Source organism: Vigna unguiculata, chromosome 5 (assembly GCF_004118075.2).
Source record: "Vigna unguiculata cultivar IT97K-499-35 chromosome 5, ASM411807v1, whole genome shotgun sequence".
Classification (NCBI taxonomy): domain Eukaryota; kingdom Viridiplantae; phylum Streptophyta; class Magnoliopsida; order Fabales; family Fabaceae; genus Vigna; species Vigna unguiculata.
Genome location: NC_040283.1, coordinates 40,353,804 through 40,380,790, shown reverse-complemented (window position 1 = coordinate 40,380,790; position 26,987 = coordinate 40,353,804). Strand labels below are relative to the sequence as shown.

Sequence of the window (26,987 nt, the reverse complement as noted above, 5' to 3'; positions counted from 1 at the left end):
TATATTGTGTTTGTGAGAATATGCCTATTTTTATATACTGATACAAAAATTATAAAAGTATATAATACAAAAGATACAAAATATCCATCATTTACAATATATGAGATTATATACAAATAATTATATTGTGTTTGTGAGAATATGCATATTTTTATATACTGATACAAAAAATAGATAACCATTAAAATTAACATATGTCAAATTTTAGTTTGTTTTCTATATTTTCTTTGACTTGTTTTTATTAAAGTTTAATAATAAATTTAAAAAATTTAGTCTTTTGATAATTATTAACTACCTAAAGGTTAGTTTTTCTTTTTTTTTTCAATAGTAGGTGGAAAGGTAAGGGAAGACTTAAAAAAAGAAAAATGTAATCCAACATGAAATACACTCTTATAATAATCTGTTACTTGCAGATTTTAATTCAAAAAAATAAAATTATTTTTGATTAACTATGACTAAAATATTGGTAATTTAGTTGATGTCCAAGCGTTTTCCAATTAATGGTAATATATAAATTTTTAATCGATATTAATACTGATTTAGTTGATGGTAGTGAAATTATTTTCAATCAATTTTAGTGATTTGTATATTAATTTTTTTCTAGAAGTTAATTAATGTTAATAGAAGTTATTTTTTTATATATTAAAATAATTATTTTTTGTCAATGTTTTGTAAGTAATATTTTATTATAAAAAGTTATTTTAGTTTTAAAAAAAATGGTTAAATTTAAAAAAAATGGTTAAATTTTAAAAAACAGTAACCTATAGTTAAAATTAGTAAACCGTTACTAAACTTGAAAAGTAAATGTGTACGCTAAAAAAATAATTCTCTTCGTATAGTATAGATATAAAAAAAATTTAATAAATTTAAATTATATTGTCAAATCAAATATTTGAAAGATATACTATTTAAATTTTAAGAAAATTATAAAATTCTGTTTCCATCCAATAAGTTTGTGAAAGGAAACCGGATCCAACATATCGGGTCAAACCGTTTGGGTTAAATGTTGGTTTTTTGAGCTTTTCTTCTCTGCCCTAGTGGTTTTCTCTGCAGAAATTTCTTGCTGGATAAGCATGGCGTTGTTATTCAAGGTACTTCTTACACTGCAACTGCGTAATCTGATTCAAAAGTTCTGTCTTTTTTTTTATTCCCTAATTTTCTACTCTGGTGAGTGTTTTAGGATCCGTCGAAGCTTTCGGCGTATCGAGACAGAAGATTCCCCGGAACGCAAGAGGATTTTGAGCATGCGCTTCAGAATTCAACCACCGTTTACGTTGGGAACATGTCGTTTTACACAACGGAGGAGCAAGTTTACGAGCTCTTCTCTCGCGCTGGGGAAATCAAGAAGATCATTATGGGTTTGGACAAGAACACCAAAACACCCTGTGGCTTCTGTTTCGTTTTGTGAGTATCCATTCCACTGTTAGTTGCAGCTATTCTGTATTAGTTGATGGTTCTTTCTGTGAGTGTGTTTGGATGAATGTATTATTTGACAGATATTATTCTCGTGAAGATACCGAGGATGCTTGCAAATACATAAGTGGGACGATACTGGATGATCGTCTTATTCGTGTTGATTTTGATTGGGGGTTCCAGGATGGTAGACAATGGGGTCGTGGGAGGAGTGGTGGCCAGGTAAATATCTAGTGTGTCTGGGTTTCTGCGGCTATACTTTTTGTTTCTTGGCTAATTGTAAATGCTTCTGTTCATTTGTTCAGGTCCGGGACGAGTATCGTACTGATTATGATCCTGATATCCTTTTAATTGTTTAGTATTGATTTGTCTGCAATTTGCTTTCTTGTGTGATTTGTTGTTTGCTTGATTTTCTGTACTACATAAATGTGGCAATTCTTGATGGTCAAAATACTGTAAGAATACCAACATGGGTGTGGCAATATCGAAAATAACTTTCTTAAAGCATGTGGTAAAGGGTTTGATTATTAGGTCATGTGTATAGAAGAGTAGCCCCTTAGATGAATTTGAGCATCTTGAAAGTTTAGTCTTTGGCTTTCATCCATTACATATCCCAAGTTCAAGAAAAAGAAAAAGATATAATAATTTGTCTAGTTCATGACTAATGTGCGTAATAGGTGTATATAATCTAGTTTGCCTTAGCTTTTATAATCTTCTCTGGTTTTGTATGCTCACATAATGGAGAATGCATTAGTTCTGTTATGTTTTCAGTGGATACTACTTTATATGGAGTCATGAATACTCTCATACCTTCAGTTAATCTTGAACTGGAAATTTTACTGCTAAATTATTCCTGAAGAATGTTATATACTAGTTTGTATGTGCTGTTGGAGCTAGGTCTCCTTTTAGTTTCCTTAATTCTACATACGTAGAGGAGGTTATGGGAAGCTGGTCCAGAAAGAGTTAGAAGTACAAAGGCAGCTTGTAGATTATGGCACTGGTTCTTTGGGTTCTTTTCCACCAGTTATTCCTAGTTCCTGTAAGTGACATCAAACTATACTTTGCACAGGTCCTCATTAGGAGCTGAGATCACTGAAAGTTTAATTTAAATATGTATTTTTCATTTAGATTGGTTTTCGTATTGCTAAATTATGCAGGACTTAAAACCTGCTGGTTTTTAAAGATATAACTATAGAATGTTCAAAATTATCCCTCTTCTGCATATGATAACCAAAATACCGTTGATTTAGGAGGGTAAAAAATTTAATCAGAAGTGGAGACATGGCTGCAGTATTGAGCAGATGTTGTATGTGTATATAGATATAGTTGTCAATAATAGCACCAAATAGCAGCACTTTGCAGAATCACGTTGCAGAGTGGGTGGAGCATGCTACAACCGTTGAATAGCGTCACACTTTGCAGTAGCTGCCATGAGGCTGCAAAAACTGACAAACTAGCGCCAAAACTATCTGAGGGGGGCACAGAAACCTATTTGAATCGTGAAACATTACTGACAACATTTCCAGCATCTCATGCATTTTGTTTTTGGCCAACTATGACATTTGAATCCCCACTCCCCAGCCTTTGCTCTGGCCATTTCCTAGCAAAATTAAATGTTTGGTTCTCTCACCATTATCTTATTAATGACATAGATAAGTAATAAGTGTTCTAACTGGAATGTGTGTTCTTTTATGGTTTAATGTTCTTACTCATTGGGCCATGCCTCTGTTTTCATTGCTAGTTGGGCCTAACATTGCAGAGATTAGTTAATATTCAATATGAAGGAATTTGCAAAAATTGATACTTCAATAGCCAATATCATCCGCACTGTATTTCTCTTCTAATGATTAAGTTCAGTTCAGCCATATAAATGAGAAATTCAAATTCGCTGTGGAGAACTAAGTTGGGTAGCAACTAACTGTCTCTCCCAAGGTAGCAACATAATGGCTTGCCTGTTGAGTATAGTATGAATTAAAAAGATATCAACGAATTTTTTCCCACGTTTTGGTGCTCTTTTTACCGGAATATACTTCTTTTTTATCTTAGTGGTCCTTGGCATATTTTCGTTCAACATTCAATTAGATATTCCTTCAATTTAGATACCATATATATACTTTAAATCTGAAGAAAATACTCCCATTCAGGTGAGGATACCAGCTGTGTTAGTCACATTGGAACCAGCCTTCCCTTGTTCTGTTGACTGCCTTTTCTGTTACCTGATTCCTTCTTCATTATATAATTTCTGGTGATCATCATTTGCTTTGACTTTGTGTTCATATGAATTAAACCTTCGACAATTTTACTCTTGCAGATGGTAGACACGGTGGAGGTCATGGTCATGGACACGGTCATGGTGGTTCTCATCGCCATGGTAGAGGTAGTTCACACTTTCATCTCAAGGCCAGAGATTTTTTTTGGAAGCACTTAGACGTGATGCTGTTAGTGTTTTACCAATTAATTTACTGCTAATTTAAATTTATTTTGCCTCTTCGACTTGATAGATTACTATAGAAAGAGACACCGAGATGATGATCGCCACACACACGAGTCCTCAAAAAGAAATTCAGATCACGAATCTCGGAGGAACACTGACCATGAATCTAGACCGGTATTGATTCTCTACAATCTGAATGATTTCAGACAGACCTATATATGCTCGTAGTTTTTGTCATTAAATTTGTTTCATATCGATTACTTGATTCGATGTGGCAGGAAAAAAATCCACGGTTTCGTGAGAGTGGTGATTCTGATGATGACGAGGATGATGATAGAAAAAGACGGGCTTAACCAGAATTTCATACTTGGCCATGTTTTTTTAAATTATAACTTTCTACTGACATGATTATAAAGATGTATGTTGTCGTATATTACTTGTTACAAATTGCAAAGGTCTTGTTAATTTAACCCTACCTGATTCTAAGCTTGATATGGCGATGCTAATTTGTGTTTTCTATGAATTTTTGTCTGTTTTTGGCTACCAACATATTAATGAGATTTTGTTAAACCCTGTTCTAATCTTGTGCTCTATGGATAAAGATCTGATCTTGATCGTGCTTACCTGATTCTGTGATTAGGTGCTTGCATGAAAGTTAACATTTAGCATTTTAGCGAGTGAATGATTGAGAAATATTTGGCTTAAATTCATTTTGATCATTTAAATTTTTGAATGTGTAAATAACTAATAGCATTATGAGTGAACACGTTGACATTTTCTGTTTGAATTTGGATTGCATATGAACAGTGAACTATAATTGTTTAATTTTGAAATTTCGAAGACTAAATGTTTAATTAAATTTGTATAGGTATTTAAATTGTATGTTTATGGAATTATTGGGATTAAAAGTTAATTTAAGTGAAAATATTTATATTTTAAGTAATTAAAATTATAATACACAGTATCCTTTTAAAATTATAATAACTAATTTAAATAATGATATAAATTTATCTTAATTATTGATTTTTTTACACGACCAAAATTTAATCTTGAGATAGTTATAAAAATATTAATTGAAGATACATCAACTATAAACTAATGCTCCTCATTAGCTTTCTAAAAATAATTTTAAGTTTGCAATTTGTACACCTCTTTAAGAGCATGAGAAGAAGCAAGGACATTTACAGTGAACCGCGTTCTCACTTTTTGAGATGAGAATTATTTAATATAGGCTTAATTCATCTTTTGGTCCTCTAATTATGATGTCGGGTTCATTTTGGTCCCTTAATTTTGTTGAGGTTCAATTTAGTCCTCCAGTTTTTTAAGGAGGTTCAATTTTGCCCTCGAAGGTAATAGGATTAGGGTTGGAAGGAAATAGGATTAGGGTTGCGAAGGAAAGAGCGAACACAAGATCAAATTGGGGAAAGTGGTGGAGAAGAATAACCAAAACGAAGAAGGATTCGAAGGTTTGCTGTCGTGTTGGCTGTGGCTTGCCGTGGTCGTTGCCAGTTCGAAGGTTAGTTTCTGCGGTATTTGCGTTATGAAGCGAATTGACTGTGTATTTGTTTCATTTAACTTATTTATTGTTGAAAGTATGTTGTTTATGAGGGTTTTTGGTTTTGTGTGTGATTTTGTTTGTTTATATGGTGAGTGGGTTGTGGTCCCGTTTCTTTTTCGTCAGTGGGTTGTGAGACGAAATATGGTTGCAATATGGTGCTCCATCGTGAGACGAAAAGCCACCACCCTGAGAGGAAAAGCCACCACCATGATTGGATGAGCTTGGATTTTGCGATCCCCGCGAATTACACGACCAAGAACAAGAAGACTGCCCTCTCGACATCATTCACGAACAACATCCACCAAATGAAGGAGAACTCCCAAACAAAGAAGATGAATCGTGAAATTAGGGTTCACCAATTCTCCCTCAATATAATTCATTGCCACCTCATCACAGTACATTCATGCTCAGATATTAAAAAACCTGCCACGTTTTTGTTCCAAAGTGACACAGGCGCACTATTCTGACGCCGTTTAACCAAAGATAACGGGAGGGACCAAATTAAACTGTTTTAAAAAACTGGAGGACTAAATTGAATCTCAACAAAATTAAGGGACCAAAATGAACCCGACATCATAATTAGAGGACCAAAAGACGAATTAAGCCTTTAATATACTAGTTGCAGATTAAAAAAAAACACAGCGATCATTAATCTGTGTTTGTCAAAAAAAAAATGAGAATGTGAAAAATAGTGAACAGTAATATTAAATGAATGTAATACTTTTTTGGTGTCAAAGTACACTACTTAGTAAATTATTTTTTTAATTTTTTTTAACGTGAGAGTGGTCTTAAAGAAAAAAAAAAAACATAGGATTCTGCTTGTCTCAGAAGATTTTAGTAAAAAAAGAAAATTACATTTTTCTTCTTCTATACTGTAATAGTTTTAAGGGCATTTTGAAACTTTTATTATGGTAAAGGATTTTTTGGTTTTTTGTTATATTTTTCGTATTTATTTATCTAAAAAACCCCTTGTTATTACGAAATTCAATTAAATTAGACCTGTTTGGGTGATTTAAGTTTAAAAACCTTCGAAACATAAACCGGACATGGAAATCATATCATAATGGTATGATATCTTTCAACTTGATATGACAAACTTTCTGAATTCATATTCAAATTAAAGAATAAATAGTTTAATTGTTCAAAAATCACTTTTAATAGCTTTTTTAATTATAATGAGTTTATTTTCCAATTGAAGAAAAGTCTGTAAAGGAATTCTTATGACTCTATTTTTGTTTTAATTACAGTCGAAGAATAAGCAGTGATAAGTTAGTCATCTATGGAGAACGATTTGTTATCTGGAACTAAGGTGGATAAAGAGAACTTGTATATTTGTCTCCAATATTTTGTGGATGATACCTTCATTTTCTCATAGCCTAAGTAAACTCTTACAAAAGCTCCTTAGGTGCTGAGTGTTCATAATTTTGTGGTAAATAGTTATGTCAATCTTCTGATTATGTTTGTCTTCGTTTGACATCAGTGCTTTAGAAACCAAAGGAATATACAAAGGGATTGTGTATCATTGTGCAGAAATTGTTACTAGAGATGTATTATATAATAAATAAAGCTAATTCTAAAAGTCACAATTAAATGAAATGGTTAAATACTTCGAGAGTTTATCAAATCAAGAATGAAAACGTGAAATGAAGTGCAGCTTTGTAAATATATTTGCAATCTAATAAAGTCGAAAGGATTGTGCAGAAATTGTTACTAGAGATGTATTATATAATAAACAAAGCTAATTCTAAAAGTCACAATTAAATGAAATGGTTAAATGCATCGAGAGTTTATCAAATAAAGAATGAAAACATAAAATGAAGTGCAACTTCGTAAATATATTTGCATCTAATAGAGTTGAAGGAATACATGATAAAAATATAGTGACAAGTTGAAGACAATTACAAGTAAAATGACAATCAGTTTCAACATGATTGATTCGTTCATGAAAACCTTTCGTTGTGACTTTGTGAATAGATACACTTCTAATGATTTGACCACTTTACTTGCTTCTAATGGAAGTATTTATCAGATCTCTATAGTGAATGGTATAAATGTATGAAGAGAATAAGTGTGGAAACTTGTTTTGGAGATGAGTGAAAGTTGTTGTCTTGGAAGCAGAAGAAAATGTCATTTAGTGGTTGAATGTGTTTAATAAATTCAACCTTGTCATCTTTGCCAATGTTTTTCTATCATCTTATAAGGTGCCTAGTAAAGTGGCAAAATTCATTTGAAGAATGAAATGAGAATTCTTGTGGAGTGGAATTAAGGATTAACGTGTACCTGAGATAAATGGAAATAAATTGCATCCTGATGTAGAAGGAAATTTGTATATGTTTGATACAAATATCAAATAATGTTTTGTCATATAATATAATAAGGCATTAAGTTTTGTGCCTTGAAATTGTTACATGAAGACAGAAAGCTATATAGTTTCCAATTGGTAAAGTACTTAAAAGAAAAAGTAAAACCTCACACTGCACAAATGATAACACTGCATACTTTCCATCACTTTGATCTGCAGAACATGAAACTGTGCAAGATCAAGGATGAAAGGAGAAATTAAATCGTAAAAATTATCTCATAACTTAGTATTTTCCTTTCAATGTGTAAGCCTTGAGTTTCTCCCACTCTCACTCTTTCACCACACAAAAATACAAAAGCTAAAAACACTCAAGGCGTGTAACCTTGTTCTCGCTGCTGCTTCTCGTACTCTTCCATGGTGTCAAACTCATTCGGATACTCACTTTTCTCACGATAACCTTCATTTACAGCAGAATTTCCTCTCTCTGATTCGTACCCATTAAGGTTATAATTCTCATTAACACTGTTCACATTATAAGAGTACCTACCATTCTCCACGAACCTAGTGTCACTCATTCCTTCTCTCTTCCCCTTATAGCCATTGCCGTTATAGTTGTTGTTCTGGTAATTTCTCTCGTCATTGTTGAAGTTGCTGGCGTAGCCACCAGTGTATGTGTTCCTGTACTCTTCGTTATTGTTGTCATCGATGCTAAACTCTTCATCATTGTTGTCATCGACGCTAAACTCTTCATGGTTGTTCACATTGTTTCTGAAGTTTTCATACTTGCTGTCATTGTTCCCGAACTCTTCATTGTTGTTGGCATTGTTTCTGAACTCTTCGTTGTAGTTGACATTGTGTCTGAACTCTTGATTGTTGTTGGCATTGTTTCTGAACTCTTCATTGTTGTTCACATTGTGTCTGAACTCTTCATTGTTATTGTCGCTGCTGCTGCTGTAGAAGTTGGTTTTGGGGTAGCCTTTTTTGTAGCTCTCGTCATTGAAGTCTTCATTGAGAAGCTCAAAGTTTGTGGTGGTAGGAGTGTCCTTGGTGGGAGAGTATTGGTTATAAGAGCCCCTACCATAGAGACCATACCCCTCTCCACTTTCTGAAAATTCAGGCTCTGGTGCTGGCCCTGATGGTATTGTTGACCCAATTGCTTGTTCAACCGAAGGTGCTGGTGCTGATGCTGGTTCGAGTGCTGGTGCTGATACTGGTTCAAATGTTACTGGTGCTGGTGCTGATGCTGGTTCAAATGTTACTGGTCCTGGAGCTAACGCTGGAGATTCAAGTTTAGTTTTTTGGAGAGGGTCTTTGACATTATAGATGGTTCTGAAATGGGAGAACAAGCTGAAAACCTTGCCTTTTCTGGCTTGAATTTGGGGTGAGATGAGAAGCAGAAAGAGCAAAAAGAAAGATAATTGGTTTCCAAAAGAAGCCATAGTGTGGAATGAGAGTGAGGGGTGAGTGTTTGTTGGGTGATTTTATAAGCTGATATACATTAATGGCCGAGTAATTATGCGGGGATTGTGGAAGGGAGAAGAATGAGTGTGAGTGTGGGGTATTATGATGATGACTTCTATGGCATGCTGCATGTGCAAAGGTTTGAGAATGGCACCATTACCATGGGAAACACAAAGATGTGTAGCACTGAGAGAAAATTAAGGTCCAAGTCAAAAGTAGCATCTTATTTTTTTCCTTTATTTTTTGTTGTTGCTGTGATGAGTCCTTTTTCCCTTTGAATTCCAAATTAATTTGGTGCCAGCCTCCTTTTTAAGGCAATTATGATGAAAACTGAAGTTGAAAATAAAGAAGGTTGGAAGTGGGAGTTTGAAACTTTGAAACAAGGTAGCCACTTTACTTCTTTTCCTCCTCAGACATTCAAATGTGAAAAATTCCTTAAAACACTGAGACTCGTTTGTACAATTGGTATTTGTATTCTTAATAAAACCACACAACATAGCAGTTTAGTTGGTCTTAAAAGTAAAATTTACTAGTTTAAAATCAGGTAATTATGATGCAAAGAGGCTAATGTTTTAATATTATTTTATATTAAATATTTAACCCTAGTTCAACAACAATTAAACCTTAAACTATGTCATTTTTAATTATCAATGCCGGCTGCAATTTTAAAAACCAAATTATTTGTTGTTGGGTCACATTTGTCTTAATTTGAAGATGGTCCACGTACATGCAAAGCACTACGGCAGCTGAAAAAGAAAAAACAATGATACTTTCATACTTTATTACAATAAAACAATAATGTTTTTTATCAACATTAGTAGTTAGAGGAAGATTTGAATTTCCGACCTCTCCCATTATGTCTTCTAAATTCACTAAACTAAATTTATATCTCTAAATTGTTAATAGAGGGAGTTAAATCTGCTACCTTCTCCCATCCAATTTTATTATTTAAATACTTTATTATGCAATGTGATCTATATATTAAAAATTTAATTCAGAAAAGAAAAAAATAAGATTAATAATATCAAATTGATTCTAATTTAACCTTAACTAAAAAAAAACTATATTTTAAACTAGTGTTGACAAATTGAATGATGGGTACTGTTTAAAAAAATTGATAAACACAGAAATGAAAAGAAAACGTGGTAGCATTTTCGGGGTTTGTTGTTTATTTAAATGGGGAATATAAGAGGCAATGAAGGGTGTAGATAATGAAGCAGATTTAGTTACACCAACCCAGTGGACTTTTGTAATTAATCAGTGTTTGAAAAAGGTATTAGAAAAAATGATGCAAGATAGGGTATGGCGTTTGCTTAAAGAATAATGAAATTGATTGATTTTGGGAGGAAAATTGGTAAAGTTAGCTGAATGAGTAACATGATTAGGTAAAAGCAAGTGATGTTGGATTGGAGTTGGAGTGATGTTGAAGGGAGAGTTTGTTTAAGCGTGGCGCGATGAACGGAGAGAAATTGTAAAAGCAAAATTGGGATGTGGACATGGACAAACACCAAGTACCCAACATCAACATGTCTTTTCGGATGACTAGGTGGAGACACTTTGACTTTCTATTTCATGTCTGACCGACAAATTAGGATAATTTATGGAAACATGCAACTTTTTGGGCGTTTTTTTAGTCTGAATTTTTTTAAAATATTCGAATAATTTTTAATTTTAAAATATATTAAAATTATCTTTAAAATATTAAAATAATATGTTTTTAATGTTTAACTGAAGACAACACAAAAATTTCAGAAAAAATTGGATACCGCTTCTTCCTGGACTGCATCTTCTATATTTAAAAATTTCATTTTTTTTATTTTAAATTCTGAAATTCACAATGAAAAGATTTTAAATTACACGATTTAAAATACAAGTTTTATGTTTTTTATTTTATAATTTAAATTATAAAATAAAAAATGTAAAATAATGTATTTCAAACTATCCCACGTATAAAATTTGTATTTTGGATTGTGGAAGGAGAAACTATGAAGGTGCATGAAGCCCCAAATTTTATGCTGGAAATAGATACATGGGCTTTATGTCAGGGGCATTCAAAGCCCAAGCTTTCCTTTTATTGGGCCTAAATACTTTTTTTATGGGCCTCCGCCGCCTCCACTACAACGAGTCTCCATTGTGCTACTGTTTTTTTTTTTTTCGAACAAATTTCAATTTAATCGTGTTTGATGATAAAAAGATCTGTAATGGTTGATGTATGTATAATAAATATATCTGGATATTAAATATATGTATTTTAATTATATGTTTATTGACAGAATGACTACTATTACCATGATATCTAATCATTAGATATTAACTATTTAATTATTGTTAGTAAATTTTATTTGAATATTTAAAAATATAGTGATAAAAATAAAATTATTGATAAAAAATATTAATTATTAGATAATTTTTAGAATTTGAATATATATTATTTTGATTTATCAAATTAAACATGTTTTTAAGAAGGTTATTTTTTTTAAAACTTCTATTTTATGAACGAATTTATTTAAATTTTAGAAAGGTCAATTTTTTTATACAAATATTTAATTATGTAATTTACTTTAATTATGTTTTAAAATTAAAATATATATATATATATATATATATATATGTGTGTGTGTGTGTTTTTTTTTCATAAATACTTAATAAAAGAAATAATTTTTGGTAGGATAAATAATAAATAGATACTACTTGTATTTATCCCACTTTTCATCGCTGGATAAATTTTATTTTTAATAGTTTTACATTATTTATTTCCTGATTTTGGATTAGTCATGAAAGAGGCGTCACCGCAAAGACAAAATCTCATTATTGTTATAGAAGAGAAAGAGACAAAATGATCATTTTAAAGAATTAAGGACACGAGAAGAAACATGGGATGCAGAAAAGAAAAACAATTTTTTTCTATTCTTTAAGTTCAAATGTTTCAAAGGTGTACTTGAACCACACCAAAGTATATAAAATATAAAATTTGATAGCTATGATGCATAGATACGATACGTGTATCGGATATGACATGTATCCAATATGTCGATATGTTTATTTTCAAAATAATAAAAATATTGAAAAGTGTATAATAATTCTTAAAAACATAATAAATATATAATTTTTAATGTGTGAATCTAAATTTTCTAATTAAAAACCAATTATTTTAGTAATCAAAATCTGGTAGCTAATATTAGTGACCAATTTAAAACCCAATTTATAATTGAATCTATTTTAATTATCAATTCAGAAATCAATTAAATTTTTTTGAAACTATTGTAGTTGTCAATTTGGTCATTATATAGTGACTAATTATTTTTTGTCATTAAAATTGGTCATTATTCAAATATTTTATTATAATGTACTACAAATTTATAAAGTATTGATAAGCTTGATAAATACTTGGTATTTAAGCTTATTAACCTCTCTTATTTGTCTTTATTTCATGTGTTTGGTGTTTATTTCTTAGATAGTTTATTAGTATTTTGTGTTTTGTTTAGTTAGAAGTATTTTTCTTTTCTTAGATTATTGTATAGGTAATTGTATAGGAAAATGGAAGACCACAAAGTTGTCTGTCAGGACCATCTCGCCCAGCCAAAGCCCCCCACTCGCCCAGCGAGAAGTCTGTCTCGCCCAGCGAGACACAACAGTTGTGTGACAGTTTAGTGATCTCTCACCCAGCGAGAGATAGGGCTCGCCCAGCGAGCAGACTTTTTTAGTTGGTTAAGTTTCGAGAATCAAAGGAAAGAAGTTAGTTCTTTTTGTTGTGGAAACGCAGAAAAACTAAAAAGCTTCGGTCAAGGGCACCTTGTGGATGAAATTACAGCGAATTCTTCCATCTATTCGTGCGAATTCATCAAATTCGTATGTTTTAGATGATTAGGAGTAGCTAATCTCTATTTTCATTAGGATTGGATGTAATGAATTCATACACTATGTGACTTTTCCTATGCAATATGATTTCCTTCGTATTCAATTGTTCTATCTTGATTATTAATGTGTATGATAGGAATATTATGTTCTTTGTTGTTACTAAATCATTGGAAAATGAATTTGGAACTAGACATGGATAAAACATCCCAAGAGTTATGATCTAGGAATAGACATTAACTCTTGGTCATTGTAGAATTGTGATCTTAATGCAAAGTGTATGCTAAAATGGCTAAGGAATTAGAGTTTTAAGATATGATTTAGAAATTGCTTCTAAGGGATTAGAGTAAGTATGCTTTTAACATGAATGTGAGTACGAAGAGATGTATATATTGTGTAGCGTTACATTAATTCATGAAATCCAATCCTAATGATGCTCTTTATCGAATCACATCTTCATTTTTATAATTTTGCATGCTTTATTTTACATTGAATTAAAAATGTTTTTCACAATTGCTAAAACTAGTAAATAATCACAAATAGATTAACAAACACAAATCCCTTGGAAAAACGACACTTGGACTACCATTTTACTACTTGAAACGAATTGATATATTTGCCAATAAGTTAACAAGTATATATTTCATTGATAAGTATCATTAAAGTATCTTAAAGTATCGGACACGATACGTATCGAACCCAGCTACATGACAAGTTGAAATATCGGTGCATCATAATTTGGCAGAATTATAGGGAGAAGATAACTTTTAAAATAAGCACAAGACATAAGGTATATTAATTTTTTTTAATATTCTCCTAATCATTGATTAATTTTTTAAGGGATTGAGATTTATTTAAGTATGTAACACTAAAAAAACATATAGTGTTTATTAGTAGTGTATTTCTAGAGGTTATACTAAACTGTTAAAAAAAAACTCTGAAAATAATTTAAACCAATGCAAATTTTATAGTCTATTCGTTTCTATATCACAAACATGTGTTTCGCTCTTTCACTAAAAATCACGATTTTTCCTCCCCCATCCCCACCAATTGGGGAACTATGGTCTTCAACAAAAGAAACCCTTGCTTGTTAAATCTAAATATTTTACGATATTAACAGTGTCACAATACATTCTTCATTTTAATTATCCGAGGGAGAAAAAACAGTCATATAACCATTCAATTGTGCAATTTGCTTATTGTAATAATTATTGATCTCACTGGGTTTTAGTGGTATTGGCCTTCGTATATCAGGTATTATTAGTGGTACAAATACGAAAGCTAAGTCACAGTTTATACTAACTAAAAGCTAAAAAGTCTACCAAATTAAGAAGAAAAATATGTGACAGTACTTGCTGAAATTCCTCATCATTTATTTTAGTCTCGTATATATTAACTAACACTAATAAAAAATCACAGCCTTTAATCTCACATTAATACTAGTGGTACATGAAGAAGAAGGTTCCAAAAGTTATATATATATATTTATTTTTCTCTCCCCTCTTAGTATAAACTAGAAACAAAGATGCAGATTCTGGCATAGAATACATGGAAGAGAACTGAGAAGTCGTCGAATTAGGGTTTTGAGGCCTTCACACTGGATTTCAAGCACAAGAAGGAGGGATTTTGGGAATCCCTTGTCTTTGTAGTTCACCCATTACACCATCAAGGGCTGGACCTTTAAGGCCAAGTGGTAGTGGCAACCATGGTTTTGATAAAACATCACTAATAGCTGCATCTATGCTCTCCTTTGACTGTCAAAACAAACATGCACACATAACTTAAATTAACCATGCAACATTATTTTTATAAAATATTGACCTGTGTCGTGTGTGAAAGGAAAAATGGAATTAACTCGTCGCCTATGTTGTGAATCCAATTAATAGAACTTTGGATTTATAGACACGGACCAACGATGAGAAAGAGAGAATGACAGAAAGTCAAGTAAGAAAATGACAGAAGAAATTAATAGAGACAAAAAAAAGGAAGAAAATTCCGTGATTTAATTTGTAAGCATGCAAACATTTTCACACTCAAAAATAACTTAGGTTTAGTATATATATCATAAGTAATAATTTCGTGGAGTGAGTTTGATCTTTCAAATAAAAATATATTTTATTTCAAAATACGATTAAAATTTGTTTTTATTTTAAAACCAATGTAATTAAAAAAAAAAAAAGCTATTGATTGTTAAATTTAGAAAAAAAATCCTTAATATGTACAAAGCTGTATCATAACATAAATAACATTTGCTATAAGTAAGATACTTTTTTAGTACTAATCATAGTTTTTGTTTATATCTATATCTGGAAATTCTATACTTGACTAAGTCTTTTAAATGAAAGTTAATAACTGTACTATTTACTAGATTAGTTTGTTCTTGATTAAAAAATAAAGTTGGCAAAACAAAAGAATTGACATTTTTTTTGTTTTTCCATTGAATGAGTTGGAATTACCGGATGAAAATCGAGGAGGGGACGAGGTGGTGGTTGGCCATGGGTGGTGGCTGGGATGCCAATGCCTGGATCTACTATTTGGAACATTGCATGGTGTGGTGGGATGCCCGGAACAGTTTGAGACCCAAATCTCTGCAAGTTATCATTCTACAGTGAGTGAACCACCATTTTCATAAATTGTATACAGTAAGGTTCTTCTCAGAAGGATCCAAATTTAGAAGGAGAAGACAACATAGGTGGTTCCAAAAAAGTAAGGTCAATAGTTACCGTGCTTGTCAGAGGCTGTGGAAAACACGGTGTTCCTGGGGTTGGTGCGTTTGGAGCCTGCAGTATCAAACAAGAATAAACCTATTAATTTAGGTAGACAAACACAAGAAATAGGGGCAAGTTGGTTGTTTTTCAGAAACTTTAAGAGCTTTTCTTGTCCTATATATTCCAATACAATGAATCAGGCATACAGTTATTGCCAGTTGAATGTGATTGTGTTTCGAGTCAACAGTGTTTGAAAGAATTTTCAGAGTATAAAGAGTTAACCCGTTGATGCTGGTGCCAGTAAAGAGGGTCCGGAGGCGGCGGAGATGGAGCTGTTCGCGGCGGCCATGCCGGCGGAGACGGTGAATACGGGAGATGTTTAGGCCACATGTGCATGAAGGACTGGTCCATGGTGTGATGCCCCCATACATGGAAAGGTCTGAAATGGTGCATTGGTGTCATGGGAGGGAAACCCATGGTGGGTGCAAGCCAAGGGTTCACGTCTCTCTTTCCTCCTCCTCCTCCTCCTCTACCTACACTTGCTCCACCTATGAATTGTTTCCTTTGACTCCACCTTGCTGCTTCAGCTTCACGTGCTAGCAAATGCTTCCTATGAGATCGATATTTCTGTCACCAAAATTGCATACTTTAGAACCCTCTTTCATAAAACTAAACTCTTTCTCAATTCATAGGGTTCGTGTTTCTGATATAAGATCCTTGTCAAAGTTCTTAGTAAATTTAATTTCTACTGGGATGTGTCAAGTTCTAATAACAGCACAGTATCTCGCTAAATGTATAACAAACCTTACTACTCTAGGCATAAATTTGAATCTATGTGATACGCAAATTTAATTAAATTTCAAAAGTTTTCATATCTAAAGAAAGAAACTAGCTATCTTTAATAATAATTACTGTTTCTAGAGAAGCATAATCTATTTTTCATTTTTTTTGTGTTGACTCTTGAGTCACTGGTTTGAAAGTTATGGAAGAGAGAGAGAGAGAGAGAACAAAGTTGAAGAATATGTACTTGAAGGTGGCTGGCAATGTTATGGCGAGTGAGACAGTCAATTCCCATAATCTCCAAAATCCTCGAAGGCACGGCCTTATCCACTCCTAGCTGCTCCACTGCTTGCACGAATCGCCTGTGCAATTCTGGGGTCCAATCCACCTTCACGCAACCCAAGAAAAAACACAAACTAAACTCATTACTACAGTACAATACATCAAACACTAAATGCATTTTCACTTTAACTTAACTGTGTATGAACTTTCCTGGAATTACCCTAAACAAAATATGAATTAATGACAACAATAATAACAACCTACCTTCACCTTTCTCTTCCCTTGCGGATTATTCCTTGAATGCGTGGATGACTTTCTTCCTTTCTCACTTTCCTTAGGGGATGGATTCACCACCACTGAATGAGTTGATTCATCACTTTTGCTTGCTATCTCTTCCCCTCTACTAGACCCGGAATTCGAACCAGAATCAGAAGAAAAATTGGCTGCTATAATCTCATCTTGTTTCTCCCTAGTATTCTCATTCCTGTCATCAGATTTGTTATTTGCTACTGAAACTGACGAGACTATCTCCGATTCCTCGCTGAGGGAAAACTCGGCAAGCATTTCGGGGTCCATCTCCAGATCTGGCAAGACATCTTCATCATCGTTGATTCCCATGAAGAGATCATCAAAGTTGATGCTTTCAAGCAAGTTCCCTTCTGATAAGTCAGCAAAGTCATCGGTTCCAATAGAGAAGCTCTCCATCTCCCCTTGCTCTTCATCTCTTGTGCTCCTCAAAGGTGACACCGCCAGCATGAATATTAATCTAGATTTCAACCTTCGAATGAATGAATTTATATATATAATAACAAAAGCAAAACAAAACTCCACTTAGTGTTCACTGTGCATGAAAATCTTCACAGCTGAGGGTTGCAATAGAAGATGAATTAATTAGTTTGAAAATGTCTGTGTTGCCTTTTCTGGAAAGCAAGAGTGTGTGAAGAAGAAGCTGGCTGGGATCTCTCTCCACCACAACTTAGCTCTGAGTATCAAAACACAAGTATTTTCATGGTTTTTTGGGGGCGTGTGCTACTTGCAAGGTTGGTCTACATTAATATATTATATAGTATATTTTTATTTGTGGATGCCCTTTTTTGGGTACCAAGGAAATTATATAAACAAAAATATATACAGTATGCTAATATAAGCATTACAGAAATAAATGCAGATGATAGGTACAAGAGAAAAAAAAAGGTTAAGTTAAAAATATGCGCCAAAGTATTTGCAAAGAGATGCGCATATATGCAATCATGGACATTTGGTAATTTTAGTCAGAAAAACCCTATTTTCATGGAACTTTTTCACAACAGGATTTTTACAGTTAGTTAAATTCTCTTTTCTATTGTCCATACATATGTATTATGAAAAAGTGGTGTAAAAATAGTCCAATATTCTGTAATGGATATGTATGAAGAGAGAGTGATAGAAGGTATATCTGTCACTGTGTTAGAAGATGAAACAGTTCAGTGGAAGTGAAAGTGATGTAAGGTATTGTGATGTTGGTGGAGAAATTGACCTGTTGTACATTTTTGTTCTCTAAACCGATAAGGTTTATCTGTAGTTTCCTTAATAATCAAATATTTGAAAAGCTGTATAATTGGATAAGCTCCTCATTATGTGACTTCCCAAAGCTGTTAACTAGCTAGGTAGACCCCATATTACACTTCACTATGGCCACTTGATGACTTGCAGAGAAAATTATGAACACCAATATAGATTCGTAAATTGACTATGCCAATGTTTCCAATCAATACACAAGACTTGAGAGTTCCTTTGGGTTGGAATTTTCCAAAATTAGGGTTCATGAAATTCACTTTGATTCATGAAACGTAATTCCAAGTTGTGTCTTAAATTAATTTGACTAACATGTACTTACATTTGAATTAATTGATCTAAAGCCTATTTTATGTACATCTTCATTTTTCTCCCCAATCTTAACACGGGAGGTGCTGAATTAATTATTTTTCTTGACGAAATACAATTATTTATCTCAAAAGAAATAAAATAATAAGTGTTTATTGAAAATAGAATAATTATTTATTACCTTTATTCAATGATAAAGATAAGAGAGATTTTATAATAGATATAATTAGAAATCTCACATGGAAACCTAGTTTGGTATTAATTAGTGAAGCTTAAAATAATATTTTAGAACGACATTATTAGAAGTTAATTATGATTATTGAGTTTTTTTCTTGTAGATACTTAACCTACAAATTTATTAGTTTATGATATATAGTCAATGTTGAAAGAATATATATTAGAATTTTTGTATTGATTAATAATATACTTTTTAAAAAATGTACATAAGGGGAAGGTAAGGGGCATGGATAAATTTTATTTTACTAACTAGCTTTTAAGATTGAATTATGTATTAATCCAAATCTTGAGAGATATATTTTTTTTTATTAAATTAGTGATATAAAATATAGTATACAATTTATTGTAAATGCATGAAAAAATTTAACGTATAGTTTAATAATCAATTATCTATTTAGTATATATAAGAATAAGATGTAATATTTTAAAAATAAAAATTAACATATACTTTTGAACGATTGTTGCATTAAATTAATTTTTCGACTTTGACTCTTTTACCAACTTTTAAATCTCTTAAATGGAGTGTTTATCACTATATCAAAATACAGAATTAATAGTTAGAATACAATTCCATTTAATTACTATGATTTGACAGTAAGTAATTCATCTGAACTTTGTAAAAAACAATTACCTCATGCAACAACCTCATTCTCAAAAATTGTCCCACTAAAAATGATACTCTTCACAGTTTTGACTCTATCTACCTAACATACGGCGTAGGACAATTGTGTAACCACAACAATTCTTTGTGTTGTCTTTTATTTTTTATTTTTTTCACACATGTTTAATGTCTACGAAGATAGGTAAAACGCAATAATTTTAAAGCTTCTTGAGAGAGTGGATATAGGAAGCGTATAATAGGTTGATAATGTAATGATTTTTGAACTAAGAAGAGGTTTGTGTTGGATTTAAAAAAATTAAATACTAATTAGTGTAATTTCGAATAGATTTTAGGGACACTGTTAGTGTAATTTCCACTAATTATCATTACATATAGTTTATTATGACAAACAAAATGAGTTAAAATTTAAAAGAGAACTATGAAATTGAAAAGACACTAGCTAATAATCATACATAAGTTTTGTAACCGAAGATATCAAAATAACGCAAGAATAAAATGAAAGGTTGAAAAGAAAGTTGAAAGATATACTTATATAAAGAGAGAATAATATGTAAGAGTGTGATTAGATATTGAAAGTTTAATGTATGGATAGAAGAAAATTGATTCTTAATTTCATATTTGTTTTAACTTGGAGGAACATAGTTATAATAGTGCAAAAGATGATGATAAAATATTTTATATATTGATTTTATGCCTGATATCTGAATGGCATTGGGATTTAAATTAGGCATGAAAGTGAAAGCATGTGGATGAAGGGACCATTGAGGGGAACACTTATTTTTGCTTCACTTAATTGACATACTTTGTTAGTACTATGCAAAAAAAGACACAACTGTCTTTACTCTCATGGTCCTCGGCGTAGAAGGACACAAAAACTGTGTTGGCTCCTCAAAGTAGAAAAAAATAATTGCTTCTGCGATTTTCTCCATCCAACGGTGTCGTTTTCACTGAGGTCCCCACACATTTTCTCTCACACAATCCAAAACCTTGCAACTCACACAGACCCACCTCAATAATTCAACTCTCTCAAACATTAATTAATACATACATATATATCACTCAATTTATTAAGACATTATTTATAGCCCACAGCTTTCCCTTTTCAACTTTGAATCATCCAATAATGATATTTCTGCACTGCCCACATGGGATACATATTCATGGCAAAAATGTACTTCTTTCAAAACCTTCTTCACAAATATATATATTTTCTTTCAAAAAGGTGGTAAAATTAGAGGTTATGTTGTACACGTCACCGCCACAAACTGCAACTGGTCTCACCCTATTATAGTTACTTTAACGTCACAAAATCTCTTTAAAGGAGCAAATTTGTGTGAATTTAAATCCAATTCATTCTTACCTAATTCTGTCAATTTAAATTGTTTTTATTAACTACATGTGTTCCACTTTTTTTAGCAAAATTTATTAAACTATAAAATGATTTTTTTTTCTTAAAAATAATTATAAAAATAAATTATTTGAATAATTTTTTATTGTATAAATAATTTTTTATTGTAAATAATTAATTAAATTTTAAAAAGTAATTATCGAGAGGTGAAATGTAAATAATAATTGTAAATAACTTTTTTATTATGAATAATTATTTTAATTTAAAAAAAATGTTACTAAAAGGTGAAACTGAAAAGGAATGTGAAGTTTCAAAAGAGAAATCATTTTTATATAATAGAAATAGAATAGGTAGTATGTATGTATATATATAGCCAGACCATCGGTCAGGCGGTCCAAAGACAAGCGGTCGCAGGCCATCTGTCACAGGCGGACGATTCCTTAGGTTGTTGGCAATATTTTCGGAGTGCTTTAAAAGAGCTTGCGATCGAATAGCTTCCGCGTTCATTGCAATTGAACTTTGTCTCCACACTTATGGAGATAACCGCCAGGATGCACGGTCCTCCGGACGGGCGGCCGCATCAAATTTGAATTAGTAACCTAAAAGTAAATTAAAGTAATACAATTGAGTCATGATTAAAAAAACTCTAATCACGGGTCCATGTCAAAAACTATAAACTATAAATAGGAGTTCAAGAGAAGTATGTGAGAACTTTTCACTCGCATTTATTACAACATTAATTGCACTATCCCGATCGGACTTGAACCGACTTAAGTGTCGGAATCTTTTAGACACGTACCCCGAGACCACCAAACGTATAAAGACAGAGAAATCGAACGGGAGAAAGAACGAAACAGCGAAAGGTGAGTGTTGGACAAAAGGACTTAAAGGATTTAAAGGACAATTTGAATGTTTGAGATAGGTGTTTGGTCCCTATACCCGAAACAAAATATATATATATATATATATATATATATATATATATATATATATATATATTATTTGAGATATCTCAATCTTATAAAGTATATCTTTTATATGCATAAGAGAGAAAGACATTTTCCTTCCAAAACTTCTGTCGCACCTAAGTTAGTCTCGATACAACACACCTTAAGTGTTGTTAAACTTGTGACACCTTAAGTATAACTTAGTATTTTTTTTTAATTAATTTCTGTTAATGCAAATAGTTACAAAATATATGGTTTTCAAATTGTGTACTTTAGATCTTACTTCAATTAGAGATGTGACTAATTAATAATATATATATATATATATATATATATATATATATATATATATATATATATATATATATATATAAATGGGATGCAAATTATGTTTAGTTTTGTAAAGTTAAATTACCCACACGTATTTATTTTCCAAGATAATATTACAGGCAAATAGAATTTATCATAGTCAAGTTCATTATGATTTATTTAACTTTAGAAAACTATTTACAGTTATTTTCGTGAAGATGTATATTATAGATCCCACCCACATTGATTAAGGATATAATTAAATCATAATAGGCAACCATCACTTTAAAAGTTGATTTCATAATAAGATAGGAAATTGTTCATCCAAACATTAGAACATTCTTATGCTGCATAAAGGTTGTTTATTTAATAACTTCTATTTCCTGAATTACATTCAATTAGCATCACCCTTTTAATAAATAATTACCACGCCATACGTGAAGAAAAAAATGTGTAACTTAAAATAAATACAAATATTAAATTGAAAAAAAAAAAATATATATATATATATATAATAATCACTTTTAAATAAATAAAAAATCAATTCATTCAAAAAACCAAACAAAAGTTGTAGAAAAAAAAAAATCCCACCGAAATCGTTGGCGAGTACTCCGAACCATTTTGGTAACTTTTTAAAACCAAAAATGAAAAATTGAATTTAAAAAGACTACAAAAAAAAATCTTAAATTGTGCTTACATACTCGATTCAAGAAATAAAATATTAAAAAGAAATAGAAAAATTATAATCTAAACGCGTGTCCAAAAATACCAAAATAATGTGCTTCTAAGCATATTAAAAATTTGTTCACTCAAACTCGTGGTTGAAACGATTTCTTCGGTTTGAAATCACAGTTCCAAGTATGATTTACTCAAATGCATCTAATATTTAAAACTTTCCTAGTAATAACAACATAAAATTGTACAACCTTTTTTGAAACAAATGAAAATATTGTATATAAAATTAGGAAGAGACAGTAGGATAGAAATAATTGAAGAACTTGAGTGAGAGAGAGAGAGAGAGAGAGAGAGAGAGAGAGTGAGTTATAAGAATGGTTGTGAAAACAGATAGAAAACGATTTACAGAGGAGTGAGAACCGCGCAGCACATTGAATCTAAATGTTTTGCTGATTTGGAAATGATATTTAAGATCTGGTCCTCAACCCTTTACCGTTTATTGTGGAGATGAACATTTTGTCTTTCATGCATGGAAGTATTCATGCATGTTTTGTGGTGACAGCTTTTTTGTTTCCACATTGAATCCGTATCTATACGTATTCCTGTCTGTATGTATACGTGTATAAATCTGTATATACAAGAAGAAGGACATAGTGGCACAATCACCTTCTATGTAGACAAAGTTCGAGGTTAATTTGTGGGGCTAGGAATGAGATACGGAATCATAACAAGGTTCCACGATTATACCCTCAACTGTTTTATAAACAAGTAAAACAATGCTGGTTTTTCTGTCAGATAAAGATGAGTTTTTTTTTTTTTTCTTTTCACTGTAATCTAAATTCACCATAGGTGTGGTGTGGCTACCTCAAACTCAGACTCCATCCAAGGAATTAGCGTGGTTCAGTTTCTGTTAAGATATTTAATGTAGGATTCTAAGACTATAACCATGAAAATTAGTATGATATAATATATATATATATATAGAAATACTATACCACAAGAAAAGTCTCAGGAAACATATATCTCAGATCAGTAAATATCTTTCTGTAAAATATTAATCACCAATGGTAAAATAGGACATTATGTGATAGAAAAATAGAAAGAATATGGAGAAAATTTGAGATGGAAGAAAAAAACAAATATATGTTTATATTTATTATATGAAAGTATTAAAGATTAAGATGAAAATTCATTTGCTGAACATTTTTATTTTGACTATAAACTATATTTTTCATATTATAATCTAAATAAAGCCAAATTTAAAGTTTTTGTAATTAACATGATAATTGTTGTGCAAATGGTTCAGTTTAAACTTATTTACTTTTCGTGTGCTAATGTTGGTGTTGATTTGTCAAGGTCTCAAAAATTCTTAACTATGAACATTTATAAAATTTGATACATATTAATTATTTTTAACTAGCAATATTTTTTAGTGACTAATAATGATTAATAAATATAATAATTAATTTAGATACTAATTCATAAAATTAAAAATTATTGGTTGCAAAAATAGTCATTATTATTAATAAAAAATTATAATTGGTCACTAAATTGATTTTTCAAATTACTTACCATGGTTTTGACCATAAAAAAAATTGTTCACTAAATATTAACTATCAAAATGACTTAGTTTTTAAATTAGTCTCTAATTAATTAGTAACCAATTTAGTAATCAATTATAATTTTTTATTTATAATAGTAACTATTTTAGTAACCAATAATTTTTAATTTTATAAATTAGTATTTAAATTGATTACTATTGTGACTAACTATTTTTTGTTTTTTTTTGTTTTTAATTGAGGATTTTCTTATAGTAGAACTGAACTAATATAAAGTTTTGAAAAAAAACTAATTTTAATTTTTAATTAAAATTATGAAAACATATTTAATCCTTCTAAAATTAAATTAATATATGATTTAGTTAGGCCTCAGTTTTTTTTCCTTTTAAAATAAATAAAACATAGTATTAGTCACGGCTTGACCCTCTTTTTGATTATTTTTTTTAATTATGTAGTATTAGTTTTTGCTAATCTGCTACTTGTTACGCGATAAAATTTATTATGTTCATGCGCAAACGAATCTCCATTACAATTCACAATTTCTCAATTAACGTCAAACTAGAATTTCAATTATAATCTAAAAATTCAGTGAACTACACACGGGATACATGAAAAGTGCAAGGAAAAAAATACTAAAAGTTGAAATAATAAATTAATTAAAATTTTTCATTAAATATTTTTACTACTCGTATCATTCTATTGCACTATAATGTGATACATTCACCTTAGTTTACTAAAGTATGATATATTCGTAAAATTAGATTCTTTTTAGCATCAATTTGAATTAAATAACAAAACTATTATTATTAAACAAAATTTCAAAAGGGGATGTAGCTCAAATGGTAGAGCGCTCGCTTTGCATGCGAGAGGTACAGGGTTCGATCCCCTGCATCTCCATATCTCTTTTAAAATTTTTTTCAATCCTATAAAATTTGGGTGTGCAGAAGAAGAAAACATGGGTGCAGGAATAAAGCCCCAAACTGAAAAGTCAGTCTAACTTGCATTGGCCCAACCTAAAATGCGTTAACTATCTCATATTGGGCTCACGCAGGCCCAACTAGTCCATGACTCCAAAATATCATAATTAACTGTTATAATGATTGAATTGCATTCTTTAATGTATTTAAATGTTATTACAAAACAAACGTTTGCCCATGTTTTTAAGCAATAACTAAAATTTATAAAATATTAAAATTCATTACTCCAATAATATATAAATTAGTAAAGGAAGAAAAAAAACAACAAATTGTCCATAATACCTTACAAGTGGATGTGGGTATTTAGATTTAAGGATAGACTACTCATATAACCTGTAGCTTGTGGTGTAAATTTTTAATTTAGAATATTTTTTAGAATGTGTCTTTGTTTTTCTTCTGATTTGCATAATTTGCAACGAGTTTAGTATGTGGATAACATGGACTATTAGTCCTCACAATCTCTTGGTTGGATTTGATCTATGTTCTAAATTAAATCTGTCATGTTAGTAATAATAAAAAAAAAATCACTCAAAATATTCAAATAGCTTTAATACCTGAAAAACCTTCAATCAATTTTGAATGAATGGAAAAATGGGCATAAGTAAATTTATGGGGTGCAGAAAGAAATGCCCAACTAGAAAAGAAACCCTCAGCTAAACACTTGAACTAGTTGTGGTTTATGGGCTTTATGCCCAACTCCTCCCCGTTTGAACATGACTTGATCTTTAACAAAACAAATATAGAATGATGTTTAGAAAAGTGAATATAATGGAAGAAATAAGAAAATAATATGATAATATAGAAAGGTCAACTTTGATTTGAGACAGAAGGAAGTAAGAAAGACGGCAACAAACAACAACCAACCCATGTGAATGCCGTTCACGAACCACGCAAGGAAACTTCCACAGTGTGAAATACCAAAACTAACCCCATAACCCTAAAACGACGCATAAGTTGGTGAGGGTATTTCTGTCAATAGCTGAATCTTCCAAGACGCCACTCGTTGTTCATAGAAACGGTCGTACGCGTGACGGTGTCTGTCTTTAAATTTAATTTTGAAAATTCAACACAACACACGCTTTTTCCGTTACATAGCCAAATCATCACTTCTCTCATTTTTTTCTTCACATTCAAAGAAGCAAGTCAAATTATCATGGGAGAAGAAGGTTGCGAGTGCAGGCCACTAGGGTTCTTGATCGGATTGCCCTTTGCTCTCTTGGCCTTGATCTTATCTCTTGTTGGCGCAGTTATCTGGGTTTTTGGGTATGCGTTTTTTCTCAGAAATTTTTCTGTCTTTTTCTGTGTTGAAATATTTTGCTTGTGATTTTTGATTATGGTGTGATGGGAACTGTGCAGATCGGTATTGAGTTGCTTGTGTCCTTGCTGTATTTGCTGCGCGGGATTGGCGAATTTGGCTGTGAGTCTGGTAAAGCTTCCGGTAAAAGTTCTGAGATGGTTCACACGACAAATTCCTTGCTAGAAATTTTTTTCCTCTGCACCTTTTCGATTCGTTTGTAGCATTTGATGGGTCTTGTCATGGCCCATTTCTATTTCTTGGGATTTCCCTCTTCTTGTGATTCATTGGATTCATAACCCTCATTTACCGTTAATATTTGATTCTTTTTCGTCTTCTCAACGAATGATGCTTTTTTTTTTT

At 31.4% G+C, this 26,987-nt stretch overlaps 4 protein-coding genes and 1 non-coding gene across 5 annotated transcripts; 3 read left to right on the top strand and 2 right to left on the bottom strand.

Moving 5' to 3' along the window:
* The first annotated feature begins 957 nt into the window (after positions 1 to 957).
* On the top strand, positions 958 to 4,428 carry LOC114183033 (nuclear cap-binding protein subunit 2). Its single transcript, XM_028069867.1, has 8 exons — positions 958 to 1,091; positions 1,181 to 1,404; positions 1,497 to 1,635; positions 1,719 to 1,752; positions 2,342 to 2,452; positions 3,725 to 3,790; positions 3,915 to 4,021; positions 4,126 to 4,428. The coding sequence occupies exons 1-8, from the start codon at positions 1,074 to 1,076 to the stop codon at positions 4,198 to 4,200; spliced, it is 774 nt and encodes a 257-aa protein (XP_027925668.1). The 5' UTR covers positions 958 to 1,073; the 3' UTR covers positions 4,201 to 4,428.
* A 3,321-nt stretch (positions 4,429 to 7,749) lies between these two features.
* Positions 7,750 to 9,195, bottom strand: LOC114183040 (GATA zinc finger domain-containing protein 14-like). Its single transcript, XM_028069873.1, has one exon. The coding sequence runs from the start codon at positions 9,144 to 9,146 to the stop codon at positions 8,076 to 8,078; it is 1,071 nt and encodes a 356-aa protein (XP_027925674.1). The 5' UTR covers positions 9,147 to 9,195; the 3' UTR covers positions 7,750 to 8,075.
* Positions 9,196 to 14,349: 5,154 nt separating this feature from the next.
* On the bottom strand, positions 14,350 to 17,847 carry LOC114183872 (transcription activator GLK1). The gene is made up of 6 exons (XM_028071032.1): positions 17,058 to 17,847; positions 16,759 to 16,899; positions 16,014 to 16,358; positions 15,747 to 15,803; positions 15,480 to 15,611; positions 14,350 to 14,777 (listed from the first exon to the last, which is right to left on the bottom strand). The coding sequence occupies exons 1-6, from the start codon at positions 17,547 to 17,549 to the stop codon at positions 14,628 to 14,630; spliced, it is 1,317 nt and encodes a 438-aa protein (XP_027926833.1). The 5' UTR covers positions 17,550 to 17,847; the 3' UTR covers positions 14,350 to 14,627.
* A 7,330-nt stretch (positions 17,848 to 25,177) lies between these two features.
* TRNAA-UGC lies at positions 25,178 to 25,250 on the top strand. Its single transcript has one exon. It is a non-coding gene; the product is annotated as a tRNA-Ala (tRNA).
* A 1,123-nt stretch (positions 25,251 to 26,373) lies between these two features.
* LOC114184190 (signaling peptide TAXIMIN 2-like) lies at positions 26,374 to 26,987 on the top strand. Its single transcript, XM_028071463.1, has 2 exons — positions 26,374 to 26,593; positions 26,687 to 26,987. The coding sequence occupies exons 1-2, from the start codon at positions 26,484 to 26,486 to the stop codon at positions 26,808 to 26,810; spliced, it is 234 nt and encodes a 77-aa protein (XP_027927264.1). The 5' UTR covers positions 26,374 to 26,483; the 3' UTR covers positions 26,811 to 26,987.

Bases quoted from the DNA above. Each gene is read 5' to 3' on its own strand.
- LOC114183033 (XM_028069867.1), top strand. The intron at 1,636-1,718 runs GTAAATATCTAG...TCATTTGTTCAG, and splicing joins GTGGGAGGAGTGGTGGCCAG to GTCCGGGACGAGTATCGTAC. The intron at 2,453-3,724 runs GTAAGTGACATC...TTACTCTTGCAG, and splicing joins ACCAGTTATTCCTAGTTCCT to ATGGTAGACACGGTGGAGGT.
- LOC114183040 (XM_028069873.1), bottom strand. From the start codon at position 9,146: ATGGCTTCTTTTGGAAACCAATTATCTTTCTTTTTGCTCTTTCTGCTT.
- LOC114183872 (XM_028071032.1), bottom strand. From the start codon at position 17,549: ATGCTGGCGGTGTCACCTTTGAGGAGCACAAGAGATGAAGAGCAAGGG. The intron at 15,804-16,013 runs GTTAACTCTTTA...TTGATACTGCAG, and splicing joins ACTGGCACCAGCATCAACGG to GCTCCAAACGCACCAACCCC. The intron at 15,612-15,746 runs GTAACTATTGAC...GATAACTTGCAG, and splicing joins CACAGCCTCTGACAAGCACG to AGATTTGGGTCTCAAACTGT.
- LOC114184190 (XM_028071463.1), top strand. From the start codon at position 26,484: ATGGGAGAAGAAGGTTGCGAGTGCAGGCCACTAGGGTTCTTGATCGGA. The intron at 26,594-26,686 runs GTATGCGTTTTT...GGAACTGTGCAG, and splicing joins GCAGTTATCTGGGTTTTTGG to ATCGGTATTGAGTTGCTTGT.